This window comes from Vicia villosa, linkage group LG6 (genome assembly GCF_029867415.1).
Source record: "Vicia villosa cultivar HV-30 ecotype Madison, WI linkage group LG6, Vvil1.0, whole genome shotgun sequence".
Lineage (NCBI taxonomy): Eukaryota > Viridiplantae > Streptophyta > Magnoliopsida > Fabales > Fabaceae > Vicia > Vicia villosa.
Window position 1 is genome coordinate 9,590,712 of NC_081185.1, and position 26,341 is coordinate 9,617,052.

At 37.7% G+C, this 26,341-nt stretch overlaps 1 protein-coding gene across 1 annotated transcript; it reads right to left on the minus strand.

Annotated features, from left to right (window-relative positions):
- Positions 1–19,420: 19,420 nt before the first annotated feature.
- LOC131608865 (probable galacturonosyltransferase 14) lies at positions 19,421–25,059 on the minus strand. Its single transcript, XM_058880448.1, has 6 exons — positions 24,344–25,059; positions 22,918–22,973; positions 22,628–22,783; positions 21,083–21,673; positions 20,647–20,949; positions 19,421–20,352 (listed from the first exon to the last, which is right to left on the minus strand). Exons 1-6 carry the CDS (start codon positions 24,558–24,560, stop codon positions 20,068–20,070), a joined length of 1,608 nt encoding a protein of 535 aa, XP_058736431.1. The 5' UTR covers positions 24,561–25,059; the 3' UTR covers positions 19,421–20,067.
- Positions 25,060–26,341: the final 1,282 nt, after the last annotated feature.

Here is a 26,341-nt window from a genome sequence, read left to right on the forward strand (position 1 = left end):
AATCGCCAAGGCGGTGGAATCATTGTATGTTGTGCACCTCTATTGTTCAAATGGATTGTTTCACACTTACCTGAGTCTCCTATTTTCACAGAAAACCGAGAAGGTTTGCGTTGGCCTCGAAGACTTATGTCTCTTACTAATAATGATATCCGTTGGTATACCTTGGCTCGCTGTGGTACAGAAACCATTGATAGTTGCGGAGAATTCGCCAACGTACCTCTCATTGGTACACAAGGAGGAATTAACTACAATCCGATCTTAGCCCGACGACAACTCGGGTATGCAAATTCAGTTAAACCTGTTGGTCTCGCAGTAGAAAGCTACTTCTATCAAGAAAGGGAAGATCCTCAAAGGTTGAAGACAAGAATGATGAGAGCTTGGTACGACGTCCGATGGAAAGAAAAAGGTGAGGAAAAGAATTGCATTGCTACGGACGCCTACACCTGCTGGGTAAAGAAAAGAGCAAAGGAGTTTCAAATGCCTTATGATTATGAAAAACCCATGTCTCTTGTGGTACCTCAACTACCCAATATTCCCATTCCCACTATGAAGGAATACCAAGACACTTTAGCCAAGATGAGGTTAGAGAAAAATGCTTGGGAGCACAAGTTTCGTAGGACCGATATGGAAAACAGAAGGTTGAAGAAACAAGTGAAAGATCACGAAGAAACTCTCTACTGTCAAGATGGATGGCTCATGAGTAAAGATGAGAAGATTCGTCAGAAAGACGCTGCAATCAAGAGGTACATCAAAGAAAGCAAGAAAAAACCTGAAGGTTCAACAAGCAACGCTCCAACTCCTGACGATTGGAAGAATATTGTTGACAAGCTAAAGACCGAAAAGGCCGAATTGAAAGCTTACTATGGGAAAGAAATCATGAAGCTCAAACTGCACAATGCATTTGGTTCTTCGTCTGATGAAGATGCTTAGGATTGTTTAGCTTTTTATTTATCATTTGCTTTTGTAAGGAGCTACGCTCCAATGTTGTAACATTTCCCATTATTGTAATAAAAAAAATGAATGAATAAAAGATTTGTTTGTGTTCAAATGTTTGCAAGGAAATAATCTTTAAAATATTTGGAAAAATCATAAATTTCTTTTTGCATGCATCATTCTGCATATCGAGTCTGTTGTATAGAGTCTCATCTTTTGGATCTTTCTCCAATAGATCGTCAAGCTGTCGCGTCTCAAAGTTTCTCGACCGCGCTCGCAATCAGATCACAGATACAATACTCGTTCAAGCAGAAGAAGAGTAATGGAACACTCTGAACAAGAGAATATTGAGCTCCGTGGTACAGTGACCACTCTTCAGGAAAAGTTGGAAAGTCTCACTACTCTGGTTGACTCTTTAATGGCCGCACAGAATCAGCCGCCGCCACCTAACAGTCAAGCAACAGTAACATCTGAGGTCACTACTCCAGTTTCTACGGTTGCATTCGGCATTCCATCTTTCTCCATGCCAGAAGGTTGGGGCACGCCTTTCAGCTTTGGTACAGGTTTCCGCCATAATGTTTCTGGGGTTCAAACATCCACAACTGAAGCGCCTGCTGCTCAGAGTTCACAGTTCACTCCAAATCAGGGGATAACTTTTTCTCAAGTTACTATGGCACTTTCTCAACCCACTATGACGGTTCCGACTCCTATGGTTCACACTGTTCCTTACGGAGACAATGAGGTTTATCATGATCAGGGTGATAGCACAAATCAGCGAAGCCTTGTAGGAGATCTCCAAGAACAATTCAACAAGATTCAGCTGGAAGTTAAAGCTATTCGGGGAAAAGATTTGTTTGGAAAGAATGCCCAGGAGCTATGTTTGGTTCCCAGTGTACAAATACCAGCTAAATTCAAGGTCCCAGACTTTGAGAAGTATAAAGGTAGTTCTTGTCCGCAAAGCCATCTTGTGATGTATGCCAGGAAGATGTCTACTTATGCAGATAATCATCAGTTGCTTATCCATTACTTTCAAGACAGTTTAACTGGTGCCGCACTGAAGTGGTACACAGGTTTGGATAGCACCAATATTCGGACTTTCAACGACCTAGGTGAGGCCTTTGTCCGACAATACAAGTATAACTCGGATATGGCTCCAGACAGAGATCAGCTTCGGTCCATGGCTCAGAAAGATCATGAAGCTTTCAAAGAGTATGCCCAACGATGGAGAGAAACTGCTGCTCAGATTAATCCACCGTTAAAAGAGAAAGAGATGACAAAGATCTTCTTGAATACTCTCGGTCCGTTTTACTATGAACGCATGATTGCTAGTGCTCCAAGTGATTTCACCGAAATGGTAAACATGGGGATGCGTCTAGAAGAAGGAGTCCGAACCGGACGTCTGACTAAAGAAGGTGGATCTTCAAGTGGAATCAAAAAGTTTGGAAGTGGTTTCCCAAAGAAGAAAGAACAAAGTGTTGACATGGTATCCCAAGGGAAGCCAAGAGGAAACGTCAATCGTCGACAACAGATTGCTGCTATTGCGCCAGTTGTTAATACATCACCTAATCCGGGATTCACTCCTCAGTTTCAACAACAACAGCCTCGACAACAGGCTCAGCAGTTAAACAATAATCAGAATCGAGTACAAAGAACTCCACAGTTCGATCCGATTCCGATGACCTACACAGAATTGTACCCTGCACTGATTGAAAGAGGCCTTATTCAAACTAAAGCACCACCACCAGTACCTGAGAGACTCCCATGGTGGTACAAAGCTGAGGTTTCATGCCCTTATCATCAAGGGGCACCTGGCCATGATCTTGAGCATTGCATAGCTTTGAAATATGAAGTTCAGAGGTTGGTTAGATCTAATCTCCTCTCTTTCAGAAATTTGAATCCTAATGTGCAAGCAAATCCGCTGCCCAATCATGGAGGGCATGTTGTAAACATGGTATATGGATGTCCTGGCCAATACCGAGTCTATAATATCAACTTCTCAAGAGCAGATTTGGTACAAATGCACGCCACTCTTTGTCGGGGGCAGAATTTTCGCCAACATCAATACGGTTCCTGTAGAATATGTTGTGTGGATCCTCACGGGTGTTCGATTGTGAGAAGAGATCTCCAAGTTTTGCTAGATAATGGTACTATTGAGATCTACAGAAATAGGGATGAAAATGAAGTTAACATGATAGGATGTTATCCGCATGAGCTTTTAGTCTCAGATATCAACTCGGAAATGCCTACAGTTAACGTCATCGTTCCTCATTTCAACATGCCTGAGCGCATGGAAGTTACTTACAACAAGCCGAAGGTTCCTGTTGCTCCTTTAATCATTTGTCTACCTGGACCTGTTCCTTATGACTCTGACAAGGCAGTTCCATACAACTACAATGCAACAATGATAAAGGATGGACAAGAAGTTCCTTTACCAACTCTCTCATCTGTCGAAAACATCGCTGATGTGAGTCGAGTAACAAGAAGTGGACGTGTGTATACTCCGCTACCTCCAAAGCAGCCTGTTGCTCCTGTTACCGGGCAAAATCCTGTCAATACACCAGTAGGGAATCCTGTGGAAACTCCTGTCAGTAATCCAAACACTGATGTTGGTCAATCCAGTGGAACCAATGTCAATCCCGATTTTGATGAAATTTTGAAGCTTATCAAAAGAAGTGAATACAAGATTGTGGATCAGCTTATGCAGACTCCTTCAAAAATCTCAATACTTTCATTGCTGTTGAATTCAGAAGCCCACAGGGAAGCCCTGATGAAAGTCTTAGATCAAGCTTTTGTAGATCATGATGTGACTGTTGACCACTTTGATGGGATAATAGCCAACATAACAGCTTGTAACAATTTAAGCTTCTGTGATGAAGAACTCCCCGAGGAGGGTAAAAATCACAATCTTGCTTTGCACATTTCTATGAACTGTCAGTCAGACTCTTTGTCCAATGTGTTAGTAGACACCGGATCTTCCTTGAATGTTATGCCAAAGACGACTCTTGCTCGTTTGTCTTACCAAGGAATGCCTATGAAGTTCAGTGGTGTAGTAGTCAAAGCATTTGATGGATCGCGAAAATCGGTTATTGGCGAAGTCAACCTTCCCATGACAATTGGTCCACATACGTTCCAAATCATCTTCCAGGTCATGGACATACAAGCTGCTTATAGCTGTCTGTTAGGACGACCATGGATCCATGAAGCAGGGGCAGTAACTTCTACGCTCCACCAAAAGTTAAAGTTTGTAACAAATGGAAAATTGGTAACAATAAGTGGAGAACAAGCCTTGATGGTGAGTCATTTATCCAATTTCTCTTTCATAAGTGCCGATGATGTGGAAGGAACTCAGTTCCAAGGTCTCTCTTTAGAAGACGAATCTTCCAAGAAGAAAGCATCGATCTCTTCATACAAAGAGGCGGTAAAAGTAGTGAAAGATGGAACTACCACTGGCTGGGGGCAAGTTGTGATCCCTACCAAGAATGAAACTAGAGCAGGTCTCGGATGTTCACCAACATTCTCAAACTGCACCAAGAAGGATGAAACCCTTCGTCCGATCAAAGAAACGTTCCATAGTGGAGGGTTCCTTAACCCAATTCCTCAAGAGGTTAATGTCCTTATTGAAGAATGCATCGAAGAAGGTCTCTCCGATACTGAAGAAGAATGGAAATGTTATCTCAATGACTCGGGATACATATCTCAGGAAGAACCATATCCTCCGTCAGAGAAATCCAAAGGCAATGAAACTGAGCCTGTTCCTGCAGAAATATGGGACACTTTGGGACAACCAAGTGGAAAATTTGATTATATGGTGAAATATACTGCACCTGAAAGTTACAAGATTGCGATTGAGGATATCCAACCAACTGGATGGGGAGATTCCTTTGAATATAATAGTCAACCAGAAGAGGCTTATCAGCCCTGTCAATTTTCTCAGCAGCCTGAAATTACTGAAAATTTCAACTACAATGTATCTGCCAAGGTTCATAATCTTGAAGATGGTTATTATCACATAAATGCCATTTTTGAAGATGAAGGGGAAGATGGTCCCGCAACTGACTCGGAAAGTGTCGCTGACAATGAGTCTCTTCATCCTGAAGACTGGGAAATACATCCTGAAAATTCTGAAGATTGTGACTCATCTTATGCTCTTCAAGAAGTAGAAGAAGACCGTTTCAACTCTACAAAGAACAAGGTTGACAAACCAGGGCCTTCAAATCCTGCTCGACCAGCGGTCAATGTCAATACTGAAGATAACTCTGAGGAGAATTTTCCTGAATACATAATACACAGAGGAGTTCGTTGCTACTGGAAAGCTGTCGACGTTCCGAATGTTGTTCGCCGCTCAAAGTAATCACCTCGCTGTTATTTTGACCTCCTGCCTTGCCCAAAGCAGAGAGATGTTTTATAGGGCTTCGCTTTTAAATGTTCCGCCCAAATAACTTTGTGTATAGGGCTTTGTTTTAAAAGTTTCCCTCTTTGTCCTGCCCAAGACAAATGAGTTTGTGTTTAGGGCTTTGTTTCAAAAATGAATCATAAATAAAGTGTCATTTTGAATTCCCTACATTATGTGTTTTATTTTTTGCTTTTTTCTGGAAATGGTAATCCTAAAAAACCAAAATAAAAAAAAAACTTTTTCAAAAAAAATCTGCATACACTCTTGCATTCATAAATTTTCTGAAATAAATATAAATCACATGTGCAGATTTACTATTGATAAACCCATTGAATGCAATAACCCTATGCCCTCTCCCAACTTTGAGTTTCCTGTGTTCGAAGCCGAAGAAGAGGAAGAAGAGGAGATCCCGGACGAGATCTCTCGATTACTTAAGCACGAGGAAAGAGCCATTCTGCCTCACAAAGAGCCTTTAGAAAAGATCAACTTGGGTTCTGAAGAAGACAAAAAAGAAGTGACCATTGGATCGCTGCTTGATGCTGATATCAAGAGTAAGTTGACAGACCTTCTCAAAGAATATGTTGACGTGTTTGCCTGGTCCTACCAAGACATGCCTGGGTTGGATACCAATATTGTTCAGCATTACTTGCCATTGAAGCCAGAATGTCCGCCAGTTAAGCAGAAATTGCGAAGGACTCACCCTGATATGGCTAACAAGATCAAAGTGGAAGTTCAAAAGCAACTCGACGCAGGTTTTCTTGTCACCTCTGAGTATCCTCAATGGTTGGCCAACATAGTGCCAGTTCCGAAGAAAGATGGCAAAGTCAGAATGTGTGTTGACTACCGTGACTTGAACAAGGCCAGTCCAAAAGATGACTTTCCATTACCACATATCGACATGCTGGTTGATAACACCGCTAAGTTCAACGTCTTTTCCTTCATGGACGGGTTCTCCGGTTATAATCAGATCAAGATGGCTCCTGAAGACATGGAGAAGACATCTTTCATCACCCCATGGGGTACCTTTTGCTACAAAGTAATGCCGTTTGGATTGAAGAATGCAGGCGCAACTTACCAAAGGGCAATGACTACTCTCTTTCATGACATGATGCATAAAGAAATTGAAGTTTATGTGGACGACATGATAGCCAAGTCCAGCACAGAAGAAGAACATATTGAATACCTTTTGAAGTTGTTTCAACGACTAAGGAAATATCAGCTTCGCTTGAATCCTAACAAATGTACTTTTGGGGTTAGATCTGGAAAACTCTTGGGTTTCATTGTCAGCCAAAGAGGTATTGAAGTAGATCCCGACAAAGTCAGAGCTATTCAAGAGATGCCTGCACCAAAAACTGAAAAGCAAGTAAGAGGATTTCTCGGACGATTGAACTATATCTCCAGATTTATCTCTCAAATGACTGCTACATGTGGGCCAATTTTCAAGCTTCTCCGCAAAGATCAAGGGGTTGTATGGACTGAAGATTGCCAGAAAGCGTTCGACAGTATCAAAGAGTACCTGTTAGAACCACCAATATTGATTCCTCCAGTTGAAGGAAGACCATTAATCATGTACCTTACTGTGTTAGAAGAATCCATGGGTTGTATGCTTGGACAACAAGATGAAACCGGTAAGAAGGAGCATGCCATCTATTACTTGAGTAAGAAATTCACAGACTGTGAGTCTCGTTACTCCATGCTCGAAAAAACATGTTGTGCTTTGGCTTGGGCTTCAAAACGTCTCCGCCAATACATGATCAACAATACTACTTGGTTAATCTCCAAAATGGATCCGATCAAGTATGTCTTTGAAAAGCCTGCCTTAACAGGAAGGATTGCCCGATGGCAAATGCTGTTATCCGAATATGACATTGAATACCGTGCTCAAAAAGCGGTCAAAGGAAGCATTCTCGCCGATCACTTGGCGCATCAACCAATTAATGAATATCAATCTCTCAAGTTTGACTTTCCTGATGAAGATGTCTTGTACTTGAAGATGAAAGATTGTGACGAGCCGTTACCTGAAGAAGGTCCTGACCCTGGATCAAGATGGGGTCTAATTTTTGATGGAGCAGTAAACGCTTTTGGCAATGGAATTGGGGCAATCATCATCACTCCCAAGGGTACTCATATCCCGTTCTCCGCCAGATTGCTATTTGATTGTACCAACAACATCGCAGAATATGAAGCTTGTATCATGGGTCTCGAAGAAGCCATTGACTTAAGGATCAAGATCCTCGACATATATGGAGATTCAGCCCTTGTGATCAACCAAATCAAAGACAAGTGGGAAACTTACCACCCTGGTTTGATTCCTTACAGAGATTATGCAAGACGTCTGTTGACTTTCTTCAACAAGGTTGAATTGCATCATATACCTCGAGATCAGAATCGAATGGCAGACGCCTTGGCTACTCTATCTTCCATGTTCAAAGTCAATCACTGGAATGATATGCCTACAGTCAGAATCACGCGCCTTGAAAGGCCCGCTTATGTGTTTGCAACTGAAGCAGTCATCGATGATAAACCGTGGTTCCACGACATCAAACGCTTCCTTCAAACTCAAGAGTACCCGCTTGGGGCATCAAACAAAGATAAGAAAACTCTAAGGAGGCTTTCTGGCAGTTTCTTCCTGAACGGAGATGTGCTATACAAAAGAAATTTCGACATGGTTTTGCTCAGATGCGTGGATAGACACGAAGCAGACATGTTAATGCATGAAGTGCATGAAGGGTCCTTTGGAACTCATTCAAATGGGCATGCAATGTCCAAAAAGATCTTAAGAGCAGGATACTATTGGTTGACAATGGAATCTGACTGTTATAAACACGTGAAGAGATGTCACAAGTGCCAGATCTACGCAGATAAGATCCATGTGCCACCGACTCTACTCAACGTTCTTTCATCTCCGTGGCCTTTCTCCATGTGGGGTATCGACATGATTGGAATGATCGAACCAAAAGCTTCAAACGGTCATCGTTTCATCTTGGTAGCAATTGATTACTTCACCAAATGGGTCGAAGCAGCATCTTACGCCAATGTTACAAGACAAGTGGTTGTGAGGTTTATCAAGAATAACATCATTTGCCGATATGGTATTCCCAGCAAGATCATTACTGACAATGGTTCAAACTTGAATAACAAAATGATGAAAGAATTATGTGAGGAATTCAAGATTGAGCATCATAACTCTTCTCCTTACAGGCCAAAAATGAACGGCGCTGTTGAAGCTGCTAACAAGAACATTAAGAAGATCGTCCAGAAAATGGTCGTCACTTACAAAGACTGGCATGAAATGCTGCCATTTGCTTTACATGGATACCGTACTTCAGTGCGTACTTCAACAGGGGCAACTCCCTTTTCTCTAGTATACGGCATGGAAGCTGTGCTCCCCGTAGAAGTTGAAATCCCATCAATGAGAGTCCTCATGGAAACTAAGTTATCAGAGGCTGAATGGTGTCAAAACAGATACGATCAGTTGAACTTAATCGAAGAAAAACGTATGACTGCTCTATGCCATGGACAGTTATACCAAGCAAGGATGAAACAAGCCTTCAACAAAAAGGTTCGACCTCGTGAATTTCGAGAAGGCGACCTCGTGCTTAAAAAGATCTTGTCTTTTCAACCAGATTCTAGGGGCAAATGGTCTCCTAATTACGAAGGCCCGTATGTTGTCAAAAGAACATTTTCTGGCGGCGCCATGACTCTTGCAACCATGGATGGTGATGAACTCCCACATCCTGTGAATGCTGATGCAGTCAAGAAATACTTTGTCTAAAAAAATACAAAAGAACAGCTCGGTAAGTCGAAAACCCGCAAAGGGCGACTTAGGCAAAAATGAGCGTCTCGGTGGACTGAAAACCCGAAAGGGCGGTCCAGGCAAAAATTAGAGACAATAAACAGAAAAAAAATTCATCCTGGTAGATTGAAAACCTGAAAGGGCAATCTAGGCAAAAATTAGGGATTTATGACAAAGTAACTGCATCAGTCTGTACTTCGTCACCTGAGGAGTCTTTTTCCATCAAAGGATCTTCGATCAAATCATTATCAATCTGAAGCGACAAACACAGTTGGAACTCAAAGTTGTTAAGGGGATAGTGGTTATTGCTTTCAATGTAGCCTTTTCCGCATAATTACCATTTCCAACTTTTGTAAATACTCCATGGAATCACGCCTTTAGCTGATTTCCATCCTATTAAATAAATTTGAGCCTTGTGCCCATTTGTTTGCAATCTCTAATTTCTTTTAGCTTGCAAAATGACGCTTTAATTGTGTTATTCGTTTTTGAAAAAAAAAAGAAAAAATAAGTTTTAAATGAATTTACTTCACTTTTCTTTTTCAAAATAAAAGCGAAATTTTCCTTTGAGTTGTGAACAACGGAAGGAACATCAGCAGTCGTCTCCATAGGATGAACAAAAGGATTCTCCCTGAAAAATTGTTGAGACAACGGTATTCTTGTCCCAAAAAAGAATTCTTGAAGCAATTACCCCTCGAGGTAAAGAAGCTCTTCTATCCCCAGTGAAGAAGCTCTTCTATCCCCAGTGAAGAAGCTCTCCTATCCTCAGTGACGAAGATTTTCCATCTCCAGTGAAGAAGTTCTTCCCTCTCAATAAGAAAAGATGCTCATCTTCCCCAGAGAAGTTTAAAGCACACAGCATTGTTCACCTGTGTTATCTACACCGTGTTGAAAAACATTTGCCAAGTATCTGGTTGTATCGCGACGTCGGTCCCTCTCCAGTATATACTTCTTTGTCTGTCAGTATCGTCAGCATGCATGCTACATTCATGACATTCATCATTCATACATATTTGCATCATTTATGCATTCTTGCATTTTTCAATGTTTGCTTTAAAATCACTTGTTTAGGATATATCTATCCTCGAAAAAAAAAAGAAAAAAAAGAAAAAAAAAAAAAAAAAAAAGAGAAAAAAGAAAAAAATGAAGCAGGTATGGGCGTGTCATCTCTCCAATAGATTGTCACCCATAAGCAGAAAGAACATTTTGTTTCTCCAGTTCCCCACTGAGATCATTCCTCGTGGAAGAAGGTTGCTTTAGTTTCTCCTCTCAAAACAAAGGAGAAAATACCCAGTTGAGTTCATTCCTCATGGGTACAAAGTCTTGTTTGACTATTTCTTTCCAATTCATTCTTGGTTAGAACCTTGTCTTTACCAAAGATTCAAATTCCGATTCCTCAAACAGAGTCGTGAAAAACAGACAATAAGCAATAGCCTCATCATCTGAGCAGCTTATGTCTCTTCCAAAAAGCTTTTTCCTCTCTAGGAAATCAATCATGAAGACCACTTGACAATCAGGGTCTTATTACTGTTCACAAGGCTGAATAACCAGTAATTTCCCTAACAAAGTCTCCAGAGATCATTTTATCACTTGGCTGATAATTGATCATGTCTTCAAAACCACTATCACAAGGCTGGTAGTCGGTAATCCTTTTGTTCTGGTTATATTATTCAACATGTCTATCACCCTGCTGATAGTCGGTAATATTAACCGAACCTTTGAAACTCTTTTACCTTGTCAAGTCTATCACCATGCTGATAGTCGGTAACACAGTTTCATACCTTTCACCTTCGCATTATTAAACAAGTCTATCCCCATGCTGATAGTCGATAATGTCGATTGGTAAGTTTCTTACAAAGCTATCATTCCCAGGCGAAGCATACACTTGCTTTCCCGATAAAACGGATTCTCTTCCTAAAACGGATTGAGGCATCCTTCCCAATCTCTTTTCCCCAGCGGAGTCAGTTCTTGATATCCCCTCGGTAAAGATATCCTTGCATCATTCGCAATTTTGGTATCTTAGGTCCAAAATTTGCGTCTTCTGATATTTAAGTCTCTTCCACCCTATCAAAACGAAGATTTTCAATCTTCATGTCTCAGGTTGAAGAAACTTAAATAGGGGCATCTGTCATACCCCAATTTTTGACCTAAGATACCACCTCATATCATCTGCATATGCATCATTTGCATCTCTAACAAATTGCATAGCTTGTGTTTGTTACTTGTGACTCAGCAGGATTTAATCAGGAAATCACTCATCAGTACAAGTAACAATCAATTAGGGTTTTGTTCCCTATTCATTTCAAATGAATCATCTTCATCAACAATCAACATTTGGTCCTCAGAGATTCATTTCAACAAGCTCAAAGGCTCTGAATCGACTGAATTAGGGTTTTGACTGAAGTTAGCATACTCCTGACTTTTGCTCAGGATTTGATCTAATGACTTGGGACATTATATCAAGACCTCAAGTGCATCATTTTGACTTAATCCATTGGCTCATAACATCTTCTGCACAAAGATTGATCAGACAAATCCTCAGATCAGGGTTTTGAACTATCAGGGACTAAAATCAGGGATCACATTTGGGAAACCCTAAAAATCCCCAGGAAGCCAATCAAAGGTTTCAATCATCCTCAAATAATCCCTATGACAAAATCCAATGGAAATTACATCTCAATTCAAGATCCACAGTCATCAATTTCATCAGGTCGACAATTAGGGTTTTGACGTAATTCACTGAACAACTGACTTTTTAATCAGGACATGGTGCCACAACTCAAACCATGGATCAATATCCTCTAATGCTTCAATGTGATCCATTCATACCATTCATATGGTGAGGATAGCCTGTTTCATTTGAAATCTCCAGAAATGCGATTCGTCTGAAAAAGTCAACTGTACAAGATCACCATTGACTTTTGGGGAATTTTGGTCAACCATGACTTTTGAAGTTTTAAATCATCAATATATGATATATGAAGTCATTTGATCAAGAAAAATCAAGAAAATCAATCAAGAATCAAAAAGTCAAAAGTTTGACTTTCATACTTAGAAAATTTTTCTAAGTGTTTTTCATGGTTTTTTCCAAACTTTGGAAGGGAATAACTCAAAATTTCGCCTACAAACTGAAAAAAACTTCCAACATGAAAGTTGTAGATTTTGATCCAATAAACAACTTTGACACATATAATTTTTTTCCATAAGATCCACCATTTAAGAGATATGGAGCTTCAAAGTTGGTACTTTTTGAAAACTTCACTTAAAACTTCATTTTTCTCAAAGTTCATGGATCTTTTTCACCCATTTCCTTAAAGGTCTTGAAGAAACTTTCAACTAGGGTTTTGAAGTATGCAACATGAGCTTTCCAAAATGTCCAAGAGCATGAAAAAATATGGAGTGTAGCTATGGTTTTGAATTATGCATTTAGTGATCATTTTCACTTGAATTTTCACCATTTTTCACTAAGTTTCAAGACTACATGACCTATAATCCAAGCAATGATGCAAAGAGGCAATAATTGAAGATATTTTCTCTGATTTGAGATCAGAATGGAAGAGGATAAGAAGCTTGAGTTTTAACCATGGTTTGGTCACTTTAACCATTTTGCATTAAATGTAAAAGATTCCTTTTTATCTCTTAAGCCAAATCATCAAACTTTGATCAAGTTGCAAAGCTCTGAGTTCAGAAACTTTGGCCTATAAATAGAGGTTCAAATCACTCTTCAATTCACACCAAAACCTCACAATTATAGGTTTTCTCTCTTCTTTCTTGAATTGCAAGTTTCTTAAGTTTCAAAGAGGTAAAATGCTCAACCTCTAAACCTTTGAAGTTCTGAGCAAAATGATGCTTCCCACAACTCATAAACATCATTTGAAACTTGTTTGAACCACTCATACACCCCAAAAACACCTCAAGCTCAAAATCACTACCTCACTTCTCAAATATGCATAACCATGGCCTTATCATGCCAAAATCCATTCAAGATCATTTCTGTCCAAACTAACACTTCCAACACCTCATATATATCACATATGAACTATCCAAACACTCACATATGATCTGAAACATCTCCATCTTCAAATTCGATTCATACTTGAAGCAACTGCAGATCGGGTGCCATGGCCATGCTCAGATGAATTCAACTTGTTCCAGACATCCAGACACCTTCCATAATCATCATAGAAGCTATTCAGATTGATACAAAGCATCTGTAACACCTCCAGATCAAAGTCCAATTCTCAGTTTGGCCGTTTTTGAGGTAAGTGCACTTGAACTTCAAACTCTACTCTCCACGCATCATAAATGAAATATGAACATACCATCTCATTTCTGCACACATGAGGATCATTAACCCTCAATCAATTGCATCATAACTTGCACATACACAATTTCAGATTGAATCATAGAATTAGGGTTCTTCGTGTTCATCAGAAAATTGATAGCCTTAGAGTGAAAATAAATGCAATTAAAGACCACCATCATGATCCTTATGAAAAAACGAGTGAGTTAGACCCTTCACTTGATCAATTTGGTTCAGTTTTCAGAAAATTCAAATTCAAATTGGGATTGTGTTCTTGGCGCGTTTTTTGGTTCATAAGTTTTGAAATTCAGTTGAGTAATATATTCTACCAAGCGCGTATTACTAACAAGCCACAAGCGTGGCTCAGCTGGTTATTGTTTTGGTTGGTGACCTTAGGGTCACGAGTTCAAGTCCTCTAGGGACCAAACCATTTTTTTAACACTTGTTTTTCTTCATTTTTTTTACAACTTTAATTAATTAATTAACACATCAAATTAATTCATTTTTCATTCATTTTTTGTACACTCTTTATTTAACACATATATTTTATGAATACCAAAAAAAATCACCAAAAAATATTTATTTAATACATTTTTAAATAGGTTTAAAATGACATGTTTTTAAGTGTTTTTTAATACTTTAAATTTTGTTTTTCATTTGATTTTTCAAACCTAATCACTTGTAAATATTTTTGTGATCAAACCCTAATTTTTTAGGTCTTAATTAAGCATTAAAATTTGATTTTTACTTAATTAAGTTGACTTTTGTCAAATTCAAATTGTTTTAAAACAAACGATCATTCTTTTCAAAACAATAAACCATTTCTTTTTGAAACTATTGATTAAATCTTTTTAATTGATCAATTGATTTTCAAAACGATGTGGGGCCTCTCGAATATTAGAGAGTATAAGACCCACTCTTTTTTTCCTTTTACAGTTTTTCTTTGTACAGAAAACTTTTTCAAAACAATACTTTTCAAACTGTTTTTAAAACAATAAATCTCACATCTTTTTTCAAAACCATCCACCCTGTTTTATGAAAATAAAACAGGGGCCTCTCGAATATTAGAGAGTATAAGACCCACTCTTTTTACAGTTTTTCTTTGTACAGAAAACTTTTTTAACTTTTCAAACAACTCTCAAACAGTTTTTCAAAAGCGAAACTTCGCGTCTGTAAATAAAACAGTCAACCATGTTTTGTAAATATACCACGGGCCTCCATATAGGTATAAGTCCCAAGCCCTTTTGTACATACCCATTCCAGTACATGAAATTAGGTATTTCATTGTACGCCTTTTTATACATACACCTTTTTGTACATATCTCGATCAATCTGATTTTTAACTTTGAATAACAAACCAAAAATGAAGGTTTTTCTTTAAATCTTCCCAAAAATATACCATGGGCCTCCATGTAGGTATAAGTCCCAAGCCTCTTTGTAAATACCTGTTTACATAGCTTTGAATAAATTCAAGTGGACCTCTCCTCGAGTATGAGTCCCGAGCCCCTATATATACAAATGGAGCATGCTTACAGGTATATTTCCTTCATAAACTCCATTATATACACACACTCTGTCATATATAATTGTTCATACCTGTTCATGTTTGTTCATACTTGTTCATGTTTGTTCATATGTGTGATATGTGTGCTTGTTCAACTTAGTACAACACTAGGTTCCCCGTAGCCTCCTATTGGGCTTCGTGCAAAGAATCTCCACTAGTTTAGGTTAGGACATAGAGTATGGTTTCCCGGTGAAATCGCTCTAAGAGCTCAAACCAACTATACCATGCCTCCCCTTGGGCTTTGTACAAACGAGTGACCCTCCCATAGCCTCCTCTTGGGCTTACAATGCAAGGACCCTGGATTGTCCCTCCCATAGCCTCCTCTTGAGCTTACAATGCAAGGACCCTCGGATAGCCTCCTCTTGGGCTTCGTACAAGGACCCACGGGCTTCTTATAAGCATCCCCAATATCCAAATCAAATACCCTAGGAGATTAGACATTTTTCATCTCTATGCTAGGAGTATCTCTTTTATATCATCACAAACAATCAATCAATCAATCAAACTTTTTTGCCACAAGGCTGGCTAATCAATCCAACTTTCTTTTTGCCACAAGGCTGGCTAATCAATCAAACTGTTTTACCACCGTACTGGATGATTAATCAAAGTTTTTGTCACAAGGCTGACTTCATTGAAACTTTTGCCACAAGGCTGGCTGATTAATCAAAGTTTTTGTCACAAGGCTGACTTCATTGAAACTTTTGCCACAAGGCTGGTTAAACACAAAAACATCTTTATCATTCTAAGCACCCTAAGTGGCATGGCCCCGGGCTTATAATGAAAAGATTTTCAAACAAAATCAAACAGATGTATGTGATGATATAGATTAGATACATCTAGCATTTAGACGACATTTGTCTATTTTCCTTTGCTTCCACTAGCATAAGTGGGAACTACGATTGCTCTGACTTTCTCAACATCCCTTTGAGAATACGTAGGCACAAGGTCGATCCTTGGCGAGCAAAACAAAACAAAAAAACCATTCAAACCTTAGCACCCGTAGACCCCGAGCTACAGATGCTCTGATTCCCTCTAAGGGATATGTATGCAGAGGATCGCGATGATCTTTGCGAGCATAATCAAACAAACACCTTAGGTCCCACCTATTTCACAACAGAACCTTCACCGTAGCATAGAATAAAAAACAATAAAGAACCCTGTAGAGTACTACAGATACGTTGGGTGCTAATACCTTCCCTTCGTATAACCAACCCTCTTACCCAAGATCTCCCCCCACTTTTAGGTTATTGCAGTTTTTTTCCTTTTCCTCCTTTGGAAATAATAAAAAGTTTGGTCGGTACAAAAGAAAAATCATTTTTTGAGCACTCGAGCCCAAAGAAGGCATCAGGTGTCTCATCCACAAAAAAGAGGAACAAAACGATTTTTCGCCCGCGACACATGGCATTGAGCTCATAGTCAATATTACACCTTTGTAAATTGGCGTTAGAGGAAAATATGGCAGTCCTATCTAAGGCGGGTAAAGGGTGATACTCTAGAACATGAGGGTGGAAGGTCTGACTGGTTTCTCTCCTTGACCCTCTAAAGCATATGACCAATTCTCTATACTGTGGATACTGGTTTTCTCATGGTTTGGTAAGGCGGGGTGGTGCACGAGTTCATTATTAATGAGGAGCCTGTAATGGTGAATGCTAAAGAAAACTCGTCGCACTAATTTGCGGTCTAGACAGTGATCCATGTCTATAAGGGTGTAGCCACAGTGAGGAACTAAGTGAGAAAGTTGGTTAATGAGATATAGTGCATAGGCAATATGAGTAACTATCCCACCTACATGGATAGGTCCTACAGAAGATAATGCAATACACCCTAATTTTTCTATGAGGAAGGTTCCAAATTCTACAAGACGGGACTGGGTAATGCAAAAGAGAATGAATATCTCCTCAACAGTAACAGGTTCACAATTTTCATTTTTATGGAAAAAGGTTTGGGCTAAAATCTTTTGAAAGTACCCAAATGTCAGGTTGTGGATATCTAGGTGGATGGCCAAGGCTTCCCCCACTGGTAATATCACTCCAAAAACTGTCTAGTTCTTCTTGCATGAATTCACCATAAGGAAATTCAGCTACAACATTGAGGCCGCTCTGAAATCCTAAACGGTTAGCAAATTCCTGGTGGATAAACTTATATTTATGCCCAAATAGTCTAAAGGTAATCAGTCTACCGTTAAATCCTCGGCCATGGTAAGGCTGGTAGGTAAGTGAGCTAAGGAACTTTAGGGTAAGGTTCCTGTAAGTAACATTTATAGCTTCAGGGTACTCATCCCACTAGAGCTGGTGACTTATGTATCTAACACTAGCTTCGAGCCTTAAGGTCTTTAAGCAAGTGGGATCAGGGTATTTGGTGGGTAGCATAGGTCTCTCAAATAGAACCGCATAACGTTTCCTCGGAACGCCATCTCTGAATTGAACGTGCATGCTATCGAAACTCTGCATCCTGAAAACATGGTTAGTAGGAATAGATGATGGAGAGCAATAAGACCTGAAATTTAAACATTACACAAGTTAGTCATGTTAAGAAAAATAAATAAATCATCGTTTATTAAACGCAGATAAAATTAAAATAAAGTAAAATGTACCGTCGGTTGCCTCCCACACAGTATTTTGTTTAATGTTGTTAGCTCGACAATTAAGGAGTGTTAGTACTTATGGTTGTTCTTTCGAGAGTGATCCCTCGATCAAACTTTTAACAATTTTTGGTTTCCATGGCCATTTATCGAGCCATCTCCGGACGCATGTCATACAATTACATTTCATTCGTTTTTTAGTTACGCCACAGATTTACGATTAAATTTATTCTTGAAATGTATTTTTAGAATTCTTCGAAAATATATTTTTGAAACCTACTAAATGATATTTTCTAAATGAGTAATGCATTTATCTATTTGTCTTTTATTAAAAGAAGAATTTTCCTTTTGTTTTATTCTATTCTGGTGTTGCTAAATAACTAATGCTATTTACTTTTACTTTTTACAAATGGTTTGCTTAAATTCATGTTAAATTTGTACGGGTGTGTGGGTGTGTTTGAGTGGCAGCTGCTTAAATTCATGTTAATTTAAATAAATTGTAGAATAGAGAGAAAAAAACTACTTAAAAAAATAGTATTTTTATTCTAAAAGTAATCCGAAAATCCTGTTTCGTGATGATTTAGACATTCTAGAAATGTATTTTCAGAGACATTTCGAAAATATATTTTCGAAATAAATTTAGTCGTTAAAATGGAACGTAACGCAACAACAAATAAATTATATGTAAATGAGGTGCGTCAGACAACACATTTTCAAAATGTGTGACTATTTTCAGAATATCACAATAGGGCTAGAGATATATGGGTTGCATTAATAAATTCCCTTTGATTTTCCTTAAGGCTATGTTTGGGAGTTTGGAGGGGAAGGGAGGGGAGGGCTTTTGAAAATAGGAAGAATTGGGTGAAAAGGATAAAAAGATTTTGGGTAGGAGGGTTTTGGAGGGTTTGAGTTTATTCATAACACCAAAAACCCCATAAAATGGGGGAACTCAAAAATTATATTGAAGGAGGGTTTTGGAGGGTTTTGAAGGGCTTACATAAATTTTCCAAATATCTTTTAAGTTGTTATAGTATTCTAAAAATTAAAAATTTAGCAATAATAATGACTCTTTTATCATTCTAAACAAAATCATTTTTTCAAAAAATGTCAAATATTTTCCTATATTTTTTTAAAATTTCATTTTTGGAAGCCTTCCCCTCCCCTCCCCTCCAAACTCCCAAACATAGCCTAAGAGTCTGGTGACAAGGTGTCTTAAGCAATTCAGTTAACCTTTTGCTACCACCCAAAACAAATCATCATCATCTCCCTTGGCACACTTCCATGGAATTTTTCAAAATCATTAAAAAACTGTATGACCTATTAATACTAAAATGTAAGAATTAAAATCATATATCATTTATTCAAAATTATAAACTTCATGATTCACAGTTGGTACATTTAAAATTGATTTTGAATGTGTAAAATTAATTGACATATTTAGTTGTTTTCGAGAAAAATTGATTCGGGAATTTTAGAGTTTATTCTACTTAAAATCTAAACATAATTTATATAATCTTTATGTAAAATATATTATTCAACTCACTTTTTATAGAAATTTATGCAATCATAAATCACTTTATTTTCAACTCGCTTTTAGTGTAAAAAAAAACAATTTTACAAAATCAATTTACTTATAATCAATTATTTTTTCACAGCAGAATCAAACGCACGCTTCATTGTCTCCACTAGACAGTGTTTTGAAATTCAATTACAAGCTATTACATTTGTTGTTGTAATGAATTTGGTATTCTCTTGATGAAAGTCCAATTGGTTAGATAACATTTCTCAATACCAAAATAATAACTCAGCAACATAGTGAAACTAAGATGATGAAAAAAATGAGATGAAGAAGATGAAAAAATGAATTTCCTGCACATTTCCAATGTCTGGTAGACTTACATAATGAATAACAATTATATATATGTCCTACAAACAGTTCCCCGATTCATCGGACCTGTGTAACAAAGCAACCTCATGAACTACTCCTAGAATTCACCATCAAGATTGGTAATAATAACAAAATTTAAAGAAACTATATTGATTGATTCTTTAGAGTGGGGAACCTCACAAATTTAACTGTCCTAGTAGAGTAATGTTCTCAACACCAACAAGATTGATGAAACAGGTTCTGGTGACTCTTTTTTTTATCTCTGCCATTCAGTTTATTCTCCAATATATTCAACTATGGAAGCTTTGTTATATTTGTTCCATAGAAGATCAATAATAGTATATCCTTTTTCACCAACCAAAAATAGAGGATGTGTTTTTTCATGTCACACAACTCAAAGGACTCAAATGATTCTCTGTCTGCAAAAATGTAGGGAATGGCAGCGAAATCTACCAACGAAAATCTTAATCGCTTTGCCCTCCACCATTTTTGTTTCTCTATCGTCTTGAAGAAAATCTCAAGACCCTAAAAAAATTTTAGATGAAATTCAGTCCCTTTTCATATTCACTGTTGTACAAATCAAACTATAGAGATCATTGTCGTCTCTGCGGACTATGATTCCAGGATATGACAGTTCCTTACGAAATCACTTGAATAATTGACGTACTTGGTCCAAAATGGCCGAAGATGTTCGAAGCCAATTGGCAACCAAGGTTTTGACTGGCCGTTGTAGTGAATAACGGCAGCCTTTTTCAGGCTCTCGATATTGGTATTGTTCTGATAACCTAAGCCAAGCATGTGCCAAGAGGGATCGATCGGATGAACGTGACCTTTAAATGCAATCAATGCGGGAGGTAGGGTTCCTAGCTTCCACATTGTCAGGTTTGACCTCAGATTCTGCCATAGTGAAGTTGTCAATAATATAATCTTAACTAAAGAAAATTATCCAAGACTTTCCAACCTCCGTTACAAAAATTACATTTTGACACAAATTTTCGACAACAACTTAATGGTTAATGCAGTTTAAATATGTGATTAATTACGTTTAGTGGATGGTTAATGCATAAAACTAAGTCACAAGTCATTAACCATCCATTGAATGTAATTAACCACAATTTAGAATCTCGTTAACTACAATAATCAAAGAATAAATTTAAAATTTTGATAAACTGAGTTTATATGAACTTTTACCTCTTTCAGCCAGGAATGATACGTCTCCCTTATATTTGTCCTTCTCCATGCACCAAGATCGAAGATATTCATTCCATAAGCCCACGCACACTCGTCGGGGTTCAAATGCTCTTTAACAAGGGGATGTGAAAAATTGAAGTAGTTCCTAAAATGTTTAGACATTACCCAATCATCTTCACCTCTGCAAGTTTCCACGGCACCATTTACCTTTCCTTCAAGGTCAATTTCCCAAAGTGGAGACAAGTCGCGCTGAATCACCACATCATCATCCAAAAAGACCACCTTCTCAAGGTTTGGGAAAAGCTGTTTGACAGACACGATAGGCATACTTAGCATAAGTATCAGCAATATTGTGTGTGTGTGTGTATGTGTGTACGTGTATGAGAGAAAGAGAGAGAGTAAATACATAGAGTAATCAATATTGAATCCGACCTACCTCTGGTAGGTATATTCGCAGATGGTTGAGCAAAGATATGTACTTCGGGCTTCTGGCTTGTAATTTAGATGCAAATTTACGTGGACTTGTATCACTGAGATTGGCTCCGGCAATATGATTTCCATGATAGTAATCCCTGATTCCATTTTGATTTTCTACGGCTTCAAGTACGGGAACATTTTCTCTAGTCAACCAGTCAAACTGGTGAATACCTTTGATTTCAACTACAGCAGGCGAGGCAGAATTGAGCGCAAACCACGAGTGCATACCCGCATAAGTTTTTTTATCGGTGATTACATGGAAGACTATCTTTTCAGGTTTCAGTGATGACTGGACGGCAGAATTAACAACTACTGAAGCGGCCAAAATGTTATCGGTTGATAGGATAAAATGGTGGTAAGAGTTGTCGGAGAGTAAGGGAAGCAACTCTGGAGGTGGTAATTGTTTACGGGCATGAGCATTCGATGAATATTCATCCGTCAAACGCAAAGACAGACAATGAATTCCTTTAGGAATAGAACTTGCCGCAAAGTGTTTATTCATCAGCTCTGCAAACTTAGATTCTCTGACTTCTCTCTCAAACTTCTCCATCTGTCACAAGAACATCATTTTAACAAACAATGATATAACCACTTACCGCACTTTCTAATATAAGAACTGTAATATCTAATGTAAACAAATATGATTGAGCCATTGGAAGATAAATGGTATTTTTTATATAAAGGCATGCCAAGGCCCAATAGATAGTACTTTTAAAATCAGTGCTGTCAATTGGAAAACAGTGGTTTGTTAAAATTTCGCTATGCATCAGTACTATGTTGTCTCTATTAGGCAACACTTTGTACTAAGTAGCGTATCGAAGAACACTAGCAACGTTCCAATTCCGCTACGATATAGCACTGCTATAGCCAATATTAAAAACACTGTTTAAAATATAAGGAAATCTGAGTAATTCTCGTAGAAATGGTTTTCATATTTCCTTGCATATCATGATTTGTTTCCATGTTTAATAAGGATGTGGAGTTTATAAGTTTATTGTTTTGTCTTCTCTAATAACACCGAACAGATCATTCACATCATATCAATATACTTTATTATTGAGTATTCCTTTTCCTCCCTCTATAACTGAAAGATTGACCTTGTAACTTCAACAAATACAACTATTGTGCTAAAATTCACACGTCAATCTATATGCTTAATTCATAAACAAGTTTCAAGAATAGAGCTCATGTAATTCAGATGTTCTTTCAAATCTCGCTATATACATAAAATGAAACTGTGCTTAAGAATTTGTTTTCCAATGAACCCAAGCAAAAGCTCTATACTTACAATGCATTAGTTATCCCAACCTCAAAACCTTTTACTTTTCAAACCCCAAAACGAAAAAACATGATGACAAAACGTGCTTTCCTCAAAAGCAATATCCAATTTCCAATAAGAATTGAAAAATCAAAAGAATTCAGCATCAGACAACCCTTTCCATACAAAATACCATTTAACCACAAAGCATACAATTCTTTATGTTAAACGTAGCAAGCAACTTACCATTCCCCTTAACATGAATGCAAAAGTTTTCGCATCATAGTGATTGTTCTTCATATCAGAAACAAGTTGATCAAAGGAATCTGGAAGCTTTAGATCAGGTGGAATTTCCCCGGTCTTCACTTCGTTAAGGATCTTGTAAAAATCTTTAACCAGTCTCTGCAGCATCATTAATGTCAACATCACCCCAAAGGTTCAGATACTTGTTTTCAGCCAAAACATTATTAGATATATGATATTAATCGTAAGTTATTTACTGCAACCAAAAACAAAAAGAGTAGTAAGTTATTTACCCCTGAATCGTCAACTCTGCCAAGAAGCCTCGGTCCTAACCGTCTACCTAAACAATCTGGAGCACAAAACAAGGATAAGTTGAACATTATAAAAAAAAAAAACACAAAAATCAACTATCAGAATCTAATTTAAGTAACATAAAAAAGCAAGGTCATAATTTTGTTCTATCAGTATACAACACAACGAGAAGGCTTTCCAGTCAAAAACGCACGCAAAATATTCATTACTTACATGAAAGATTTAATAGCTTACAAGTTTAATCTATACAGATCACTAACTTCATCATTAATTCAAAGTCCAAGTTTAGTTTAAACCATGCAAAAGAAACTGTTTGTATTGGATTCGTCACACACTGCGAACTCTTAAATCTCTCATTCCACTTCCATTGAAAACTCAAAATGCTAGCTTCAAGTAGAAGTGCCTCGGAATGCAGAATCTAGTCCAATGGAAGCCCAACCAAGCATACTATAAACCACCCAATCTACTTTCTGATCCCAAAATAAAGAGGAATAAATACTAACCGGTAGCTTAAAAAACCTCCCTCAATAAAATCAACCAACGCACATTAACTCTCAAGCTACAATCCGTAGCTCCGTCAACGAGCATCAACTCTTACGCTACAATCACTCAACGAAAACCACACACCATAGAAAATCACTTAATGAGCATCAACTCTTACACTACAATCTATACCCCTCACATAACCACCATAACAAAAATGCACCGCAGCGCATCAATTCAGAAGATATATAGCTCCCAACTAACCACAACAAAAACACACCCCAACACAAATCCAATGCTAACAGAATTTCAAACATACACTTAATTGCATTTGCACTATAACACTTCCAACTTCAATGCCTTAACATTCATCACCATTAAAAAAAAACATCAATTTCAAACATAAGCACAAATAATTCAACAAACATACAAGACAAGGCATAAACATATTTCAAGTTTGACTCAAAATTAAAAATCAAGATCTAGCGCTAAACAACATCCCACTAAGTGGTGTCTGCTACACGGATCAACTTCCTCTATAATGTTCTATCCAGTACTATGCTTCTTCCCAAATCGTTAAACCATTAAATTAAGAATTTCAAACATACACTTAATTGCATTTGCACTAAAACACTTCCAACTTCAATGCCTTAACATTCATCAACATCAAAAAAAAAAAAAAAAAAAACATTAACTCTAAACATAAACACAAACAATTCAACAAACATACAAGACAAGGCATGAACATATTTCAAGTTTGACTCAAATTTAAAAATCAAGATCTAGCTCTAAACAACAACCAAGTCTTATCCCACTATCTGGTGTCTGCTACACGGATCAACTTTCGTCATAATATTCTATCCAGGACCATGCTACTACCCAAATCGTTAAATTATAATAAGAAAAAGGAATAATAGTAAGTACCAAAAGAGGAGCACTTGTTGACACCTTCAAGGGTAACAAGAGCAGTGAGAATAAACACAAAGGGCAACAAGAAAGCTAAGATAAGAATGGTATGAAAAAGGGTTCGATAGGAAATGTGGCGAGCTGCGACCTTGATCTTCATTAAGTCAATAAACCCATTGTTTGTTGTGCTCGATATTGTGATACTTCTCATACTAGGCGAGAAGTGAAGCTGCATCGTCGTTTATGCATATGCAGCCTCACATCCACAACAACCCTAAAACCAAAACAAGAGTATCCCCAAATCAACAACAACAACAACATCAACACCAACCAAACCCATTTCATCAATACCAACACCATCAGATTCAGATCCACCAATCGGATCGATTCTGAACCTCTTCGTCCTCAGATCGAAGCAGTTTTAGATTTTCCTCTTCTTAATTTCGGTCTTCTCCCAGACCACATTTGGGGATTTTGAACAAATTAGGGATTTGAAACAAATTAGGGATTCGAATCGATTAAGATTATGAAGTAAAAGAAAAATGAATCTTTTTTTCTGAGATGGATTTGGTTTTTGAGATTAATCAACTGGAATGAAGATTTTGAGTTTCTCTCCCATGGATGAAAGGAGAGAGAAAGGAAGAAGAAAGAAGAGAGAGAAAATTTTGGGATGTGTTTTTTTTAGTTTTGTTGGTTGTTTTTGTTTGGTTTTTTTTTTTTGTTTTTGTTTTTGTTTTTTTTTTTCTTTTTGGTTTGTGCGGATGTGTTTGATTGGTCCGATCTATAATTTCGATTTTCACGGAAAATTGTATTAATTTATGATGAGAGAGAGAGAGAAGAGAAAATGTGAGTCAAAATTCAAAAGCGTGTGATGGGAGGGAGTGTTTGACCTTGAGATTAGGGGAGTAGGGTGTGAGATTACTAGAGCTAAATTTAGATGTTTACTATGTTTAAGGACAAGGGTTAAGGATTATGTGGATGGGATTATGTTAAATGTGGTGGTTAATGTTGTTTAGTTAAGGTTAATTTGTTCATGTTAGTGTTAGTGGGAGGAGTGTATATGGAGTAATGTTAGGGATGGTAAGAAAGATAACATACTCATATAATAATATAATAATAGTAGACAAAGTTTCTCTGTATTTATTGAATCGCGTTCTTACACATTTGAAATATTAGTTTTTGGATTTGAATTCAATTCTAGACATGCAGCAGTGTTATTATGGTCTTACAGAGTTTGAGGAAAATGTGTAGTAGATATATGATTTATATCTTAAAAAATATTACTAGTAACTTATATAAACTAGCTAATTTGTGTATAATTAAAAAGACGATTGGGGGAAGCAAGATAAGCATGAGCTAATTGAATACCCAAATAAACCTCAGACATTGTTGTTAGGTGAAGATTATCTTTCTTCTTGAGACGCAATCCTTTAGCATCAACACACCTAACATTAGGAAGTTTGATACTCAATTGACCATATCTCACCATATTTATAAACTTGCCTTCTCCCGATGCAAGTGCTACCTGAATAACAAGAAGATTTGGTAGTTTAAGATCCGATCGAATATTCATAATAAAACTCTCCATTCTTGTCTTGTAAGCCTTAGCATCTTCCTCTCTTACGGTATCACTTTCACCTTGATACCAAAGAAGTGCTCTTATTACACCACCACCATTCTTAACTGATTCAATAGATCGTCTCACCAATTGATTATACAACGGAGCACCCTTTCTCCACTCTTCAATTCTCGTTCCACCAACCGCACAAGGAACAAGACCCACAACATACCCACCACCACCTCTCATTCTAACTATTTCGTTTGCAAATGCAAGCCCGGGCCCAATTCCACAAGTTTTTCCGACATCGATATCTTTATGAAGAGGCTCACGGGCTTCTTCCCAAACTAGTTTTGCACTTAGTCTCAAAACGGATGGACTTGGCGCACACTCTTTTGGAACAACACCTACCCATTTTCCATTATAAACACCTCCTCGACCAGCCATGTTGCTTTGTC

Excerpts from the sequence above, each read along its gene's own strand:
- LOC131608865 (XM_058880448.1), bottom strand. The coding sequence starts at position 24,560 with ATGCAGCTTCACTTCTCGCCTAGTATGAGAAGTATCACAATATCGAGC. Across the intron at positions 21,674-22,627 it reads CATTCATGTTAAGGGGAATG|ATGGAGAAGTTTGAGAGAGA; the intron begins GTAAGTTGCTTG and ends TTCTTGTGACAG. Across the intron at positions 20,950-21,082 it reads TGCGAATATACCTACCAGAG|CTTTTCCCAAACCTTGAGAA; the intron begins GTAGGTCGGATT and ends TCTGTCAAACAG.